Source organism: Pogonomyrmex barbatus, unplaced genomic scaffold (assembly GCF_055798465.1).
Source record: "Pogonomyrmex barbatus isolate J1 unplaced genomic scaffold, ASM5579846v1 scaffold10, whole genome shotgun sequence".
NCBI lineage: Eukaryota > Metazoa > Arthropoda > Insecta > Hymenoptera > Formicidae > Pogonomyrmex > Pogonomyrmex barbatus.
The window spans coordinates 6,988,084-7,004,243 of NW_028297099.1; the positions used below are offsets into that span (position 1 = coordinate 6,988,084).

Sequence of the window (16,160 nt, forward strand, 5' to 3'; positions counted from 1 at the left end):
TTAACGAATGCAATTAATAATTATGAAGGACAGCACGCGAGATGTTGGTAGGATTATTTTCAAACAAATATTGATTATATGCAATACAAAACGGATTTACCGAAAAGAAAATACAATCTGCAATATTGACTCTAAAAGCTTCTAAATAAAAGAAAAAAAAAAAACATTTATGCTTTGTAAACGAGTTAATCAATTCATGGACATTATGTATTATAGAATATGTAAATTTGTGCTCGAAATTTAAATATTAACATGTATGTAAATATGTATGTTCAAAATAAATGTCTCGAAAATATAAGCGTCTAAAAGCGTGAGACTTCATCATTGCCACAATACAATCTATTTATAAATTATAATAATGAATAAATGTAATAATAAATTTATACACGCTAAATATTGTCGTACTTAATTTCAAAAAATTATAATATAATATTTATTATCAATCAATACGTTCAATAATTAATTATTTCATTAATCGCATTATAATAATTAAAATGACTTCGGATGTTTGTCCGTGATTTTTTTCTCAGAACAATATTGTCCGTGATTTTTTTCTCAGAACAATATTTTTAATCAACCAATTATGAATTTTCTTTGTCACACACCAATAATTAACGTTGTTTTTCTGCATATCTCTACATTGTGTGCGCACGTGGCGAGTTTCATACATTGTCGTACATTAATATATTCCTCCTACTCTTTACGTTAACTTTATATTTGTATGTTCTACTTGCGTAAGTTAGTTAGCCTGTATCTGTTTGAGAGAATAACTGTTAATCAATATTGTCCGCTCTATTGAGAAATAAGTTTGCATTGACACACACACACACACTTGCATTGACATTTGAATACAGGCTGGTAACACTTGTAAAACAAATAAAATGGTCCACGACGAAGATTTTCAAAAATGGTTTGAAAAGGAAGTGATGTCAAAGATTATCGAGAATTTGGAACTGAACGTAGACAAAGTTCGGTATGAGTTATCTAAATCCGAAAAGAGACTAATGACCATTCTATATTTCGTACTTCTGCAATTTGAAAACAACACGAAAGGACAGAATGAGGAATTGTCTATTGTATTGAAAAGACCTTTGCAGGGACATATGGGAGAGTATATTATTCGTGGTGATGCTCAATTTCACAACGAAATTCTGTTCTACCAAACGTACGCCACCCGTCCGAACGAAAACTATGTGAGGTGCATTTACACGGACGAACGACCGCCCTACGATTCGGTGATCGCTCTAGAAGATGTCACACCACGAGGATATCATCCTTGTCCTCATCAATATCATGCTCCTTTAGAATACGCGTTGGCGGTGGTGCGCGAGATGGGACGATTCCACGGCAAGGGATACGCTATGAAGGAACTGCAGCCAGAAAAATTCTTCGATATTGTGTCACGATTGCAAGAAGTTAGATTCCTTAAGATATCAACGAACATTTACGAAACTATTTTCAATATTAAATCACCGCGAGCGGTAGAATATCTTCGCCGTCTCGGCCACGATGCGGTTTTCTGCGATAAAATGGAAGCCGTACTTTCGAACGCGTTTGACGAAGTGATGATGAAAACCGTGGAACCGTTGGAGCCCTTGTCCACCTTATGTCACGGCGATTTTACACTGGATAACTGCCTTTTTAAGACAGACGATGAGGGACAATTTTGTGTGATACCGATTGACTTTGCACTTTTCAGATACTCGACTCCCGTCGTCGATCTTTCCACATATCTACTTTTACATTGCTCGAACGAATTGAGGAAGGACAAGTTTTTCGAGATTATGCGAGCGTATCACGATGAATTAAAAAAATATTTATTAGAAGTTGGCGTTTGGAATATTGAGAAGTATTCTTACGAAGCTATAATGAATGATTACAAAAGAGGTGGTCTTTATGGTTTCGTTCTGGCTACTACTTTTATGCCGATGCTAATGGGATTTCATAATCCAGATACGTATAGAGAAAATGTAACGAGAATAGGCGTAGCAAAATATTCGAAACAGCGTAAATACGCTGGCGGAGAAGAAATGTGTAAATTGCTTGCTGACATGTTATTACATCTGAGAGATCTTGGTTGCTTACAACATATTTTATAATCGTATGAAATAATATTGATATGCAGATTTATATCCATTAACTCATCATCATACGGCAGAAATATGTAAAATATATCGCAGACATCTTAAAGATATCGCAATACACCTTCGTCATGTATTTTGCATAATTTTACTGTATGTATAATGATTAGTATATGTCGAGTATATGTTAATAGATATTTAAATAATTACGCAACTGGGATTCTTGTAAAATTAAAATGGTTATGGCAATTACGAAATGTTAATTTTTCATGTTATTATTTCGAGATAAATCTTATTTTATTGTTAAATAAAAATCTAAAAAGTGTCATGTAAGAAAAAATATCTTCGCATTATTACTTTCAAAGAAAAAGAATCGCATGAAAATTCATACAATATGCTGATTCGTAATTTTAAGTTATGTTTGAGCCATGATGTTATTATATAATATTGGATGGATTTTTGCCTTGTGCGTGTTCTCTATGAGCATTACAGTTCTTTTTTTTAGATTGTATATTAATCTTATAACATGTTCGAGATCTAAATTGTCAGATTAAGTAAAACAATTTCCGTTAATGTTATCATAGAAAGTATGTATTATTTAATGATACAAACCAATTTCACATTTATATGCAAAACAGGAGGAAAATGTAATTCAATTCTATTCCTTTTATTTATATATATATATATATATATATATATATATATATATATATGCATATGCATGTTTACCTTTTGTATTATATGCATTTCTGTATATTCAAATGTAACTTTTATTAAATTTGCCGTTTAAAATAAGCCGTTCGGTAAAACAGCCGAATACGGTTAGCGGATTTAGCGAAGAGAGCGTACGCGTATATATTGCGGAAATGAAACAACATGGATAAGGAGCGGGTTGAAACTGAAGTCCGCTTATATGTATGCGCGACACTCAAAACAGGCGCGGTATTGCGGCGGTGCCCCCCCCCCCCGTGCACATGGTGAAATTATTCTTTCGTCCGTGCAAGTCCGGATCTGCCTTTCAAATAAAGAAGCGCCGCGTGCCGCGTACGCTCAGAATAACTTTGTCATTTCCATATATTTTTCCAAGCTAGCGGCAGCGTTTATCACGAAGCTCACGCTTACGCCTGAGGTTCGCGCACAGTCAAATTTCCTCCTCGTATTAGTGCGAAGAGTATTAAACTCGCGAGAGAGCAACTCGCAAGAGAGCAACGAAATATTACAAGTCACATTTCACGGCACAGATCTGTAATTGTACCGTCATCACATTTCGATCGAAGGATATTGTTTTATGTTATAAAAGCAATAAAAGATAAGAAATTTATTTTACTGCATTCATCGCTGTCATTTCCTTAACAAATTTCGTTATACACTATATAATATTCTTCTTACGAGAACAAAGAGGTGCAAAGATTAGATGCAAAATATAACAAATCGTGTATGTTTTGCAGTATTTTGCGCAATGAAAATCATAGTTAAAAATTTCAATATCTTAAATATAGATTTAAATTAAAACTGATATCGCACTAACGTAAACACGAATCTTATAAAATAGATATTTTATTTTGAAAATAATTAAAAGTGTTGTTTGAAAATATTTTGAAGTTAAGCGTTACTTCGCCTATTCTTGTTTTATTTAAATTTTTAAAATTTCAAAACAGTATTTATAATAATCCACTGTTTTTAAAATTTCAAAACAATATTTATGATGATCCACTGTTTCAGCAAGGACTTGCATATTTATACATGTGCTAATGTACATTTCTTAATGTGTTGTATCTTTAGCATCCATCAACCTTTACTTGCGAGCATTATTATAAAATACATAATGTAACAAAGCTTTATCTATGTATAATTATATACCTTTTATACAAGGTCAAGACATGCATTTATTTGTATAATTTTATTATCTATTACAAAAATAAAAATCTTACATGTCATTTGATAAAAACATAATTTCTTTAAATCAAATCAAATTGTTTCTAACAAAATGATAATGTGCAATAATAATACGCTTGTTGTCTTCGTTCTGTATATCATTCTTACTTTTTCTAAAAAAAGAATATTTATTTAAGCGTTCATTTAAAGTAAATGAAATGCAATGCGTGAGATAAGTAGAAAATACATGAGATAAGCAGAGTTTTGAGTAACATAAAGTTTTTCGAAATCTATTCAAAGTGCAATTTTGATTTTATATAAGCGATTGAATAAATTGATATTTGATACTACCAAATAAGTATTATTTTCATATTCTTGATTTATAACTTTGAAAATGTTTTACTGATTAATGATAGCTCATTATCTCTTGACCATAGAACCACAGATTAGACATTTTAGCGGTGGGAAACGCTTTGTCGATCGCTTTGAGTGAACAAACGCCGTTACAACAGTTCGAAAAGCCACCAATCGCCAACGTTAGCGTTCTCCTTGTCGTCTTTCGCATAGTTGTCGAAGCACCGCCTGGGATAAGTTTGATCGTTAAGGCCAAAGAATGCGACACCGTATACATTGCCTAGCCCGAAACTTTTCGAGGGCCACCCGGAGCGAGTTTAACAATCGTGGAACTCGTCGAGTAGATGTGATATCGAGGAAAACAGGCGGAGATATATTCTGCCACGAAAAGATGTGCAGAAAGAGAGAGAGAGAGAGAGAGAGAGAGAGAGAGAGAGAGGAGGGATGAGCAAGGTGAAAAAACACAAAGAGAAAACGGCGAAAGGGTTAGAGAAAATCGGAGTAACAGGCACAAGAACATGGAACAAGAACGAAGTACGAAACGTGCTGAAACACTTTAATCGAGCTGTAGTTACGAGTTCGAGTAGAGAGGGTTGTCCCACAACCGAGTTCCTCGATAGTCTTCTATCGATGAGGAACTCGAGGAGAGATGGTCTGTAACGATTTCAAAGAAAGTGATTCCCGTAAACAGTCGTTTGTCACTTCTTCGTGAAGTAAATCTCAAACTGCTATTTTCCATTTTCGCCAATTAATAACAATACTAAAAAAGATTGGCGGAAATGTCGTAATGCAATTTACAAACTTTTTATACTCTCAATACATCCGAGCAAATACGTTTTGAAATTACTCCTCATTTGTCTAATGCACAAGACAAATATTTTCAAGCAAATTCCAAAGATTAATCCGGGAATTAACGATAAATTTGAGAAATAATTAGTTTGTAATTAAATCAATTCTCAATTGGAAAAGAATTAACTGAATGAATAGTTAACTATGATTAACTATAATTAAATTATTTTAAAGGGAAACTCGAACTTGTTTAGCTTTTAAATAGCTTTGCACATAATAAATTAATTACTCCATTAGATTCGATGTTTCAATTGAAATTATATCTACACCTGTCTCAAAACAAATAAATTTCTTATTCAGTATCAATAATGTAAATGTTCTTATTCAGAGAATTTTCACTGAATAAGAAAGATTTTATCCTGAAGATTTTATCGATCTCGATATAAAAGCAAGTTCAAATATTTATACAAGTCCATACTACCAATCTCTATTGGTACAAACAGTTTCAAAAGAGATCGGATGTTTTGACAATACCGACTCATTTTGACAACTGAAGACATAACTAAGAAAACTCTGATAAATAAATTCGTAGTATACATCTCATATATAAATACCATTGGATCTTTGTTTCGACCACCATAATGATATAAAAAAAATTATTTTTATGATATTTTATTATGATTTGTTTTCCTTATTATTATTCATTGGAATTATTAATTACGTGATGTTTCGAGCTTGTTTCAAACATCGCTCGAATAAATGAACAAACAGATAATTAAATAACACTTATTCAAGATTTCGATAAATTAGTCGAAATACCGATCTTCCCGACAAATACATCGGCACGAGGGTGACAGAAACTACTCGATTCGTTCCGATAATCGAGCGAGTAGTCGAGTAGGATGAATAAATCCATCTCACCGCTCGCATCCCAAAGGAGTATCCCGCGGGAATATGGTACTGTGGCGGTTTACCTTCGATTCTGGTATTTGTCTCGTCGCGAAAAAGGTGCCTCTCGCTACCTCTAACGACGACCTCTAACCGTTGCCTCTATCGTTCGTTTCAAACTACACTATCTATATTTCAATCACTCGGAACATTTCTCTATGATTTCCTCGCACGATGATCTATATCGTCGTTCGAAGAAATCCTCGCGCTCATCTCTCGCTCTTCTCGTCCTCGTGCGAGATCGATTTTCGCCAACGCCGATTTTTCGACGACCCCCAAAAGATCAGAATTTTGCGAGGAAACGTTTTTCTGGAGCACATCGAACCGCGGTTTTCACGCCGATAAATGATACCCCTCGTGAAACGTCGTAAAAATGACGACTGGCACTCTGGACATCGCATTTGTCCGCGGATGTTGTCGTCGTCGTCGTCGTCGTTCTCACTTCCAGCCGCGTATATACGTCTGTCCGATATTCGGATCTCCGATCGTACGATCGACAAGATACACGAGCCAGCGGAAGGAACGAACTCGGAAGAGAGAGAGAGAGGGAAGGAAGATAGGGAGATGGTAAGGAAGGCAATGGGGAGGGAGAAGGCAGACAAGTGCGGATAGGATCTTGAACGGAGGAACCGAACGCCGCCGGGAGGATATGGGGACTGTGAGGGCGAGAAGTATGCAAATGCGGGAGTACATTTATCTCGGCACCACGCCCATGTATTTCCTGGGAGCTTCCGGACGCATTGTCGGGGACGAATCGAATACCCGCACCACCTCCGCGACACCCCGCCGTCCGCGAGCACACCCGCGAGCACACCCTCATCTACACGCGCACGCACACACACACACACGCGCGGCCCCGGCGGTCTGTATGCGTATGTGCCACCGGTCCGATACTCCGGAGATTTACGAGCAAACTAGCCTGGTCCCCAGGGCTAATAGACCGGCAAGTTATGGGCCAATTCAATTTAATTTCGAAAATAAACAACCACCATTGGCGACGTCGGTCAATTTATTCCGAGGTCTCGCGAGCCGGCCGCGATGCGGCTGTGCTTGGACACCGCCGGGAAGGGAGGGGGGAGGGGGGTGTGGGCCTCGCACGTGTAGTCGGAAAGTTTCCCGGTCACCCCACTTTATCATACAGCCAACGTTAAGCTCACTGAGAATCCTCATAAGCTGGTACGTCAAGTTTCCGCCCAGATTTCCGCCGCGATAATAAGGGACTCCTAATTGAAGCGTCTAACTGAAACAACGTTGTAAGTATCGTTTCGCGAATTTATCGCATCGCGATGTTTGTAGAGAAGACTATATCAATATTAAGAACGTATTTGTATATTGTTATCGATAATACGAGAATCTAATGCAACAAATAATAATTATCGTTTAAACTGTTTGGGGCAAAAAAAAAAAAAAAAAAAAAACACAAGACTATATTTACGTATAAAATACGTTTAAATTTATATCACATAAAAGTAATAGAGAAAAATATTCTTTTGAATATTTATATAAATGCAATAATAATTAAATTTTACGTCAAAAATAAATTTTCAAATTCTTCTAATAAATGAATAACTGTATTATTCTGTCAAGTTTAACTTTTAAACATCACTTTTAACAGCACGGTACTTTTTTATATAACATACGAGACTGATTAAAAAAATGCAATTCCTTGCGAAAATCACACACATATATATATATATATATATATATATAAAATGTAACAGTGTGGTAATTAAAATTAATGCAATATATAACTGTAATTGCAATTCTCTGGAGAAATAAGGAATATATAGGGTCGACTCCATAACGGTTGTATCGATTGGAAGCAAATGAAAGAAAGATGATAACGGATTCGGACACGCTCTTGTTACCAAGAAGTAGCCAAGTTTAATGAATTATAACACTTAGTTCCTCGCAACGACAAGAAATCGATGCTACGTTAAATTACGAAGTGGTAATAAAGCCGCGCGGGGTAGTAAAGCTGGCACGGCTCATTAAATTCTCTCGATAATTTCCCGGACCGATTTATCGAAGCACGCGCGGCTTCGCACTCTACATTCTCGCCTAAAGTACTTTCTAAGAATACGCATCCTATTACAATCATAAAGTACGCCATATTTTATCGTTATGAACCGGAGAGAATGGCATTTATTAGGTAATTCAAACATTCTAGTTAGAGGTGATGCAATAAGGAAGAATTAATATTCTTAATTAGATCGATCGCTTTTCTTTAATTCCTTTTTGTCTTTGAATTCGCTTACACGTAAAAGCGAAGAAAAAAAAAAAAAAAAAAAAAAACAAAGCAATTATTCACAAATCGTTTAGCTTATTTTTTAGCTTTATAAACTGCTTTTCATATATGTACGTATTTCTTTCTCTACGTTAAATAATACTTTGTAATTTTACAATTGACCTGCATGCACATAAATAATATAAATAAAAAATACTTGTATAGTTCGAGAGTAATTGTACTTTTTTAATTTTCGTCGGTAAATGATGATACTTCCGCAACTCCTTCTTTCCCTTCGAAGATTATCGCAACGCGGTGCAACTGCGGGATTGATGACGATTTAGGGACGTGCTGCATAACCGCATTAACCGCTCCAAATACGAGCCATTGCTACTTCGGTAACCAAATGATTTAGCCGGTCAAATGATGAATGTACCGCCGTAGCCGCTAAATTACGATGCAAATTGTACGGACTCCGAGCGTCACACGCGAGTTGCATCGCCGTGCAACTTTCTCGCGTCGTAAAATTGGAAAACTGCACTTTGTGAATTATACGTTAATTGCGCGTGACTCTCGGTAAAGCACAGTTGTGCGTGTTGACATCGTTGACCGCAGAATTGCAAACTTCACGTGGTAACACGTGTATGCACGTACGATCGAGAGCGAATGGAAAACGCTAAAAAAAAAAAAAAAAAAAATCCGCACTTTATATCGCGGAAAGAAACTGTAACGGCCCGGACAGCCAGGTTAATACCCGATGGATATTTCACAAAGAAGAAGAGGTAAAAAAAAAAAAACGCTCTTTCAGTTTGTTTGATTAATGGCAATTTTCTCATTATCAGCCCGGAGTATTCGTTCGATCGGAGCACCTCCCGGAGTGGATTACGCTCCGTACACAACTCGGTTTCTTTCTTTTGTCACTTTGGGTCAAACAGCGGCGCCGGTCCATTATTGGATGCCGATATTCATCGTGCCTGACCTGTCGATAGATTCACGAGCGTCCGCTATCTTGGCCCAGCACGTACCATATTCCCCCGTAATCGTGCTGTTACAACGGCCGTGTTGATCGTCACACGTGTAATTGGGTCTCTAAGACTGTGTATCGGGGATACATCGGGGATACAGAGTTCTGTCCGATTTCGCATCCGCCGGTATCGTAAGTACGCTGTTTCCATGCAAATACGCGTTGACAGCGTTACGCGCGGTTGTTCCCCGTAAATACATAAAATAATAACAGATCGTCGTTCTTTGAAATATCTACAAACACACACACACACACACACACACACACACACGCGCGCGCGCGCGCGCGCGCGCGCAGAAAACGAGTTCGTTAAAATAAATTTCTCATTCGCACGGTTAAACTCTTTTCACGTTTTACACGCGAAAAAGTCATTCTGCTGAAATATTTAGAAAATTGGCCAGATACAGGTCTGAAAATAATTTTGCTCGGCCATCAAAATAATTATGTAGGAAGCTCAAATTGATTGCTAGAAAATTAAAAACTTTTGCAATATTGTCCTTCTTAAATAATAAATTCGTACGTAATAATTTCAATAATTCAATAAAATTATTTTTAGACACTTCAACAAAATCGTTTTCCGTGTGAAATAAATAATCTAAAGATATAATAAATAAATGATAGTAATGAGATATACAAAAGATAAAGTAATTTCAAACTAAGTTTAAGTTTCTTAAACTGCAGCTGTTTGTGATACACATTATATCAAACGGATCGATCGGATGTAAGAAAAAAATAGAGGAACGACGGGATCGTTCATCGCAAGAAGGAAAAGCGGGATGAAAGAAAATGCGGGAATTCGCGCTCAAGCGATCGAATATCGGGCGTCTTCCGCGCATTTTCTTTGGTCGACAAAAGACAGTCAGGATGCGAATTCTTCCGCGGTCGGGGTTGAAGAACCGGGTAGACGAATTCAAGGCGCTTTCACGAAAGGACACGATGCAATTCGTACACCGCTGGATAGCATCGGCAAGAAAAGTAAAACATGATCGATCGGCTTTTCTATAAACTGATAGCTCGATATAATTTAATTTCGAATAAAACACACGTAAATAAAAACACCGCTTGTCAAGCGTGATTTGTTTGGACTAGTTGTGCAATAAAGTCTACATTCTGTAAGAAATCACCTTAACCAAGGAGTTTGTTGTACACAAAAGTATGATAGTTGAAACATTTCAAGTACGGAATATTTTCTGTAAAGAATTTCTGAGTCTCTATTTTAAAAAAAATATACACAACAACATTTTTTCCTCCTTACAAAAAGTTTTCTTCAATTAAAATAAATATCCAATCATTTCGTGATCATACGAAATAAATAAATACGAAATAAATTTAAATGATTTATCAGACATCGCTATTTCATTTAATATTTGAGACACAAATGAAGACATTCAACTAAGTGTGTAGACTGAGAAGTTAGAGAAAGACGAAGCCCATTTGCGGTCAGATTATCTTATATCCGATTACAACACCTCCTTTCGACATACGCTAACAAGTGCAAACTATGGCTTCATACGACATTTGTTTATTCCCAGTCCCAGCCCCACACACAGGTAAAAGTCAAAGATAAAAAATAAGACGTTCACCGACTTTTTGCACTGAAAATATAAATTTGTATCTTTATGCATAAAACCATTGTAATTTCTGATCATAAATGTTAAAATTCCATATTTGCATTACGATAATAACGGCAGTCGTCCGTTATTATTATGTGCACAAGAATCGATAATTTTTATTTGCATGATAGACGTTGTAAATTTTCGTTTTATTGACATATGCATGTATATTCAGCGTTGCCTCCCAATAGAAATAAAACAAAAAAAAAAAAAGGAATCGCGCAGATGGAAAAACATATAGGTGTGTGGATTCTACGATCGATTATCAATATTACTCGAGATGAATATTGCGTATAATACCCAGATATTATTTAAAGAGAGACTCGAGTGCTGATTTTCAGTTCCATCGAGAAGGTATGCGCTGCATTAATGTAATCTAAATGATAAACGACGCAGGGGAGCAAGGTGTCGCTTCACGATGCGAAATCTATACTAACAAAATTATTTCCTCGATATCTAATAGCGTATTCGATTTACGGAAAGATTTACATTGCTGTCTTGAGAACTAAAACTAAAACTGAATCTTAATTTGCAATTCACCCGAGAGAGCGCGCCGAGATAATTAATATCAATTGAAAGTCGCGAAAAATGCGCCGCGATTTAATGAAACTCTCATTAAAATAGGATTTCGATGCGACTCAAGGAGTCCATCGTGTGGATCATGCGAATGAAAATCTCTGAAAAACCTTCACGTCGCAATGTGGCGGAAAATTTGATTTCGCTAATGGGATCTTTCATCCCGGCGTTACATTTCGCCGCGGAAAATACTTGGCGGAGTAAAATCGCGGAGTTTCGAACAATCTCGACATTAATTCTACCTGTGACCGGCGGGGCCAGGGGTGCTCTTTCTCTCCCCCCCCCCTCTCTCTCTCTCTCTCTCTCTCTCTCTCTCTCTCACTCACTCACTCACTCTCTCTCTCACTCTCCTGAGCGTTCATAGAAATATTTTCTATAAAGCGCGCCCTCTCTCGCCGGGGCATAATGGCGACCATGCTGGAAGTGAAAATACTTTGTCTTGTTTTCAAAGGGACTTAATATTTATCATAGCGAACGCTTAAAAGACTGTTGCCGACAGGTCGCATAATTTAAGTGTTCCCTCCACTCACGCTATTTTGCATGCTGTCTCGTCCAAGTGCGCCGCGCATAGCTTCATATCGAAGGCGGTGCTCTGCGGCCGCTCGCGGCCGGAATCGATAGTTTTTGCGAATGCTGGAAATGCATATTCGCGACTATCGTCCAATCGCGACCGGGCCTTCCCCTTTATTTCCCCCTTTCGATGCAAGAAAAAGTTATCACAGTATAATATTATTTTGTTCCACCCTGAATTTATTATTTATACAAGAATACACGTAAAAGGAGCGGAGAATTATTAAGGAACAAAGTTTCTCCGGTCGTATCTATTATAGTTTTCAAATACGGAAACCTTTTTCTCTCGGTGAACTTTATCGGCTTTATTGTTACGCTTCGCCGTCGTACGTATGTGTATTTTGACAACAGACTTTTTATCGAAATAAAAAAATGTTTTTAATTGCTACCCGATACGTTTCGTTACGTAGCTTTTTAATAATTATTTGACCAACAATTACCAACTTTTTATGACGAGTACCACAGTATCGCTTCACACATGAACGATAACGTTAATATTTGTACTGATATTTTCCTGTGATTTTCATATTATTCGCAAACACGTTTTTTTTTTTTCAGCTGCCGCGAGAACGCCGGGTCGTTGATGTGAAAAAATAACATTCCGCGCGATGCATGCTACAACACTGTGTAATCACGCTTATTGTTAGGACAGACCGATTTATTTTCCCGTGTGCCGCGCGTGTGCTTTTCTATCGGGCAAAAACATTCCGCGAATCTAATTAATAAAACAAATGCGCCTTTCATATCCCTCTGTATGTTTGTCTATCGCGCGGAGAATTAATGTATGAAAGTTAAAAGTACGCGAAAATTAAAAGTACACCTTCTCTCATCGCGATCCGTCCCTCCCTAAATAAATTATTACGCGTCTGATTAACGGCGCCGCCGCTAAACTGATCGTGAGAGCTAATAGGCATACGAAATCTGTACAGATAAATTAACTTTGGCGAAAAGATCTTGGTCTTAGCGCCGTGCGATATTAAGGAGTGCTCCGTTATTCTTGACGCTCTTCCTCCCTCCCTCCCCCCTATTCTCCCCCTCCCCCCTCTCTCTCTCTGAAAAGCTTTCTCGTCCGTCGCGTATTATTCGATCTGATTTACTTAAACCTCTTAAGACTGGAGATCGTTCTGTCACGTCGCACGACGGATTTTCATAGCTTGTAACTCTCCTTTTTTGCCCGCGTTCGCGGACGGCGAGTATGCCGGAACTCGCGTGTCTCGCGTGGTACGCTTAAACGGTTTTTTAACATTCGTCGCGTGTACACTTCTGCGTTTGTGTGAGTATGCGCGCGGCGCATACTCACCCTGCAAAAAAGTACACACGTATTCACGGCTGCCTATGTTACATAGGGGGGTTGAAGGGGTCGGAGGAGTGGAAGACTGTACAGAATCACACGACAGCATAAACGTGTGTGTGTGTGTGTGTGTGTGTGTGTGTGTGTGTGTGTGTGTGTGTGTGTGTGTGTGTGTGTAAAATAGTATCGCGAGTTATGTCTACAGTTTCCTTTATGTGCGGATTTTTTGAGCATGGTTGACTTTCTCTTAACAAGAATACCGAAGCATGGATAATCTTCTGGATTATAAACGATTAAAAATTGAAGGATAAGAATACGAAAAAGTTGCAGATAAATATAAGAGATTTTATTATATATCAGATTCTTGTGTACCTCTTTCGTAGGTAATTCTGAAATGTGAATAGCTCGTAGATAATATCAGAAAAAAATGTATCAAAGTCCTCGTCTGACGACGTATCTTGAATTTACAACACAGCGAGCTAATCATGAGCAGTACAGCCGAGTCGTAAAACCTGTCGATGTAACCTTGTCACGTAAATACGGTGGCGATAAGATTATCATACGTTATGCAAGAGAGAAGACAAAATAAGCAGAGGGAAAAATATTAGCATAAAAGGTAGAGTTTCGGCTGTTAATTTAATTTAACTGAATATCATGAATTTACGCAAAACGCAACGTTGCGCAAAGGAGCTTAAAGGTGATTTTTTTTTTTTATAACTAATTATTTTAATGAACTTTGGAAACAATATGGATCAATGCATTTGCCCAACCGTGTCTAATGTAACAAAATTCTACCGCCGCAGCTCGTTTAAATGCTAAAGAAACAATAAAAGTGATGTATCGAATTTATAAAAATTTCATCAATAGCGCTTTCGAGGAAACCTCGTTATCATATTCATTATCGACAGGAGTTTTCACTCCCATGCAAAAATTTGCGTCCGCATAAGCTCTCGTTCAAGTACAGGAATATTAATGTACTTACATTGTGAATATGAGCACAAAGAGGACATCGGTGCGATAAGCGGCGGATCGATAGGGCCGGGAACAAGTCGTTCGTATGATAAAGCACTAAATTGCAACCGCGGCAATATTTCATAACGTATCCACGCCGGTCATTATCGCGCCCTGCGGATTGTGTGTGCAAACATTTTCGAATCAATTAAGCGCACTCCGTGAAAATCACGAAAAATCGCGCGAAAACCAGATCTCGCTCGTGGAAAATAATACGGGCTGGAGAGCTGTTGACGAAAAAACATTGCGTGATAATATTCCACTCGTGATTATGCGAAATTTTCATAAAAGACCGTTTGTATTCCCAACCGGTAATATAATCCCGCATTTATATGTTTATATCGGAAGGGAAGAAAAAGAAGGAGACTAAGTAAAAGAGACAGAGAGAGAGAGAGAGAGAGAGAGAGAGAGAGAGAGAGAGAAGGAAAAAACGCAAACCGAGCATCAAAAGCGCATAATTTCAGCTTAACACGGACGCCACTCGAAAGAGCACTTTTGCCCCGCTTCGTTATTGGCAATAAACCTCAACCTGTTCTTTGCGTGTACACGATCTCACGCGCGCACGCGCGGCTTCTCCTCTGTTCGCTGTGCAATTCGTGCGGCATCGAACGGAGGTGCCATTTAACTCTCCGCACGTGTTTCGAACTCACGAGCCATTGAGATAAAACGCGCAATAAATAAACAGGGCTGCCCGCGCTATTATTTGCGACAAGAAATATCGAATCGGTGGCAAGAAGGCTGACCGGATATATCGCATGCACGCATGCGCGCGCATGCATATATATATATATATATATATATATATATATATATATATATATATTTAAGCAACGCGTGCGAACACATCTCATGTGGCAGCAAGATGATACGTGTATATGGTGTACGATTGTGACACGGAACACGCCTGATACCTGACCAAGTTTCAGATGTCATCATATTCACGTTAAACGTTCGTTCGTGTTTGTTCGCGATAGTTCATGCGGTTTAGATCCGGCCTAGTCGAGGAAAAAAAAACGCTCGTGCCTATCCTTTTCTTTTGTTATTTTTGCAACGTTCATTGCGTGAAAATTTTAATATAAGATATAATACAGTCTCGAAATTCTGTTACAGTATACATGTATGTATATTATAACAAAATAATATAATTTAAAATAATACTATAATGTTATCAAGTTGTATAATAAGTTTACTAGCGTGTCAGAGTATAATTATATTTCCTCGTTATAAATTGGAATAATCATAATTTGTTGCTGGACTATCGGAAGTACGTTTATCGAATTCGAATCGAGTTTCGTTATTTTATTAAGTTAAAATAATTATAATTTGTTGTCGGGCTGTACGAAAGTACGTTTATTGAATCGAGTTCAATTGCTGATTGTATTAATATCAGATGCACGATACACAAAGTGAAATAATAGCTTTCTGCAATAAAATTCTCGCAATAAGAATCTGTCCTTTTTATCTTTTCAGTTGTCCTCCGCAAAATCGTTCTCGACGGGAATCCGCGATCTAAATGACGAAAGCAGATATCTTGTGTAGCGGAGCGGAGTCAAGAATCGGGGATAAAGAGTACCATCGCACCGCAGAACGAGGTGTCAGATCGCGGCCGGCGGTGGGAAATCGTCGAAGTTTCCAGGTCGATAGGGCGTATCAAGAGGGGCGATTTGAGAGGCCGGCCAGGAAATGCAAAGAGTGCAAGGGAGAAGAGGAAAAGGCGCGGGTGCGAAGAGGAACCGGAGATCGACACGAACGAGGAGTGGCGGAGTCCTTCTCTTAAAGTAGAATGAAAGAGAGAGAGAGA

The 16,160-nt window shown here is 37.8% G+C and overlaps 2 protein-coding genes across 4 annotated transcripts in view; one reads left to right on the forward strand and one right to left on the reverse strand.

Moving 5' to 3' along the window:
- The window catches only part of LOC105429716 (neurotrimin), a 329,452-nt gene that overhangs the window by 167,114 nt on the left and 146,178 nt on the right, over window positions 1-16,160 (reverse strand). The gene's annotated exons all lie outside the window — the stretch shown is intronic.
- On the forward strand, window positions 725-3,163 carry LOC148937903 (uncharacterized). The gene has a single exon (XM_089085560.1). The coding sequence runs from the start codon at window positions 882-884 to the stop codon at window positions 2,097-2,099; it is 1,218 nt and encodes a 405-aa protein (XP_088941686.1). The 5' UTR covers window positions 725-881; the 3' UTR covers window positions 2,100-3,163.

Coding starts and splice junctions, on each gene's coding strand:
- LOC148937903 (XM_089085560.1), top strand. CDS start 882: ATGGTCCACGACGAAGATTTTCAAAAATGGTTTGAAAAGGAAGTGATG.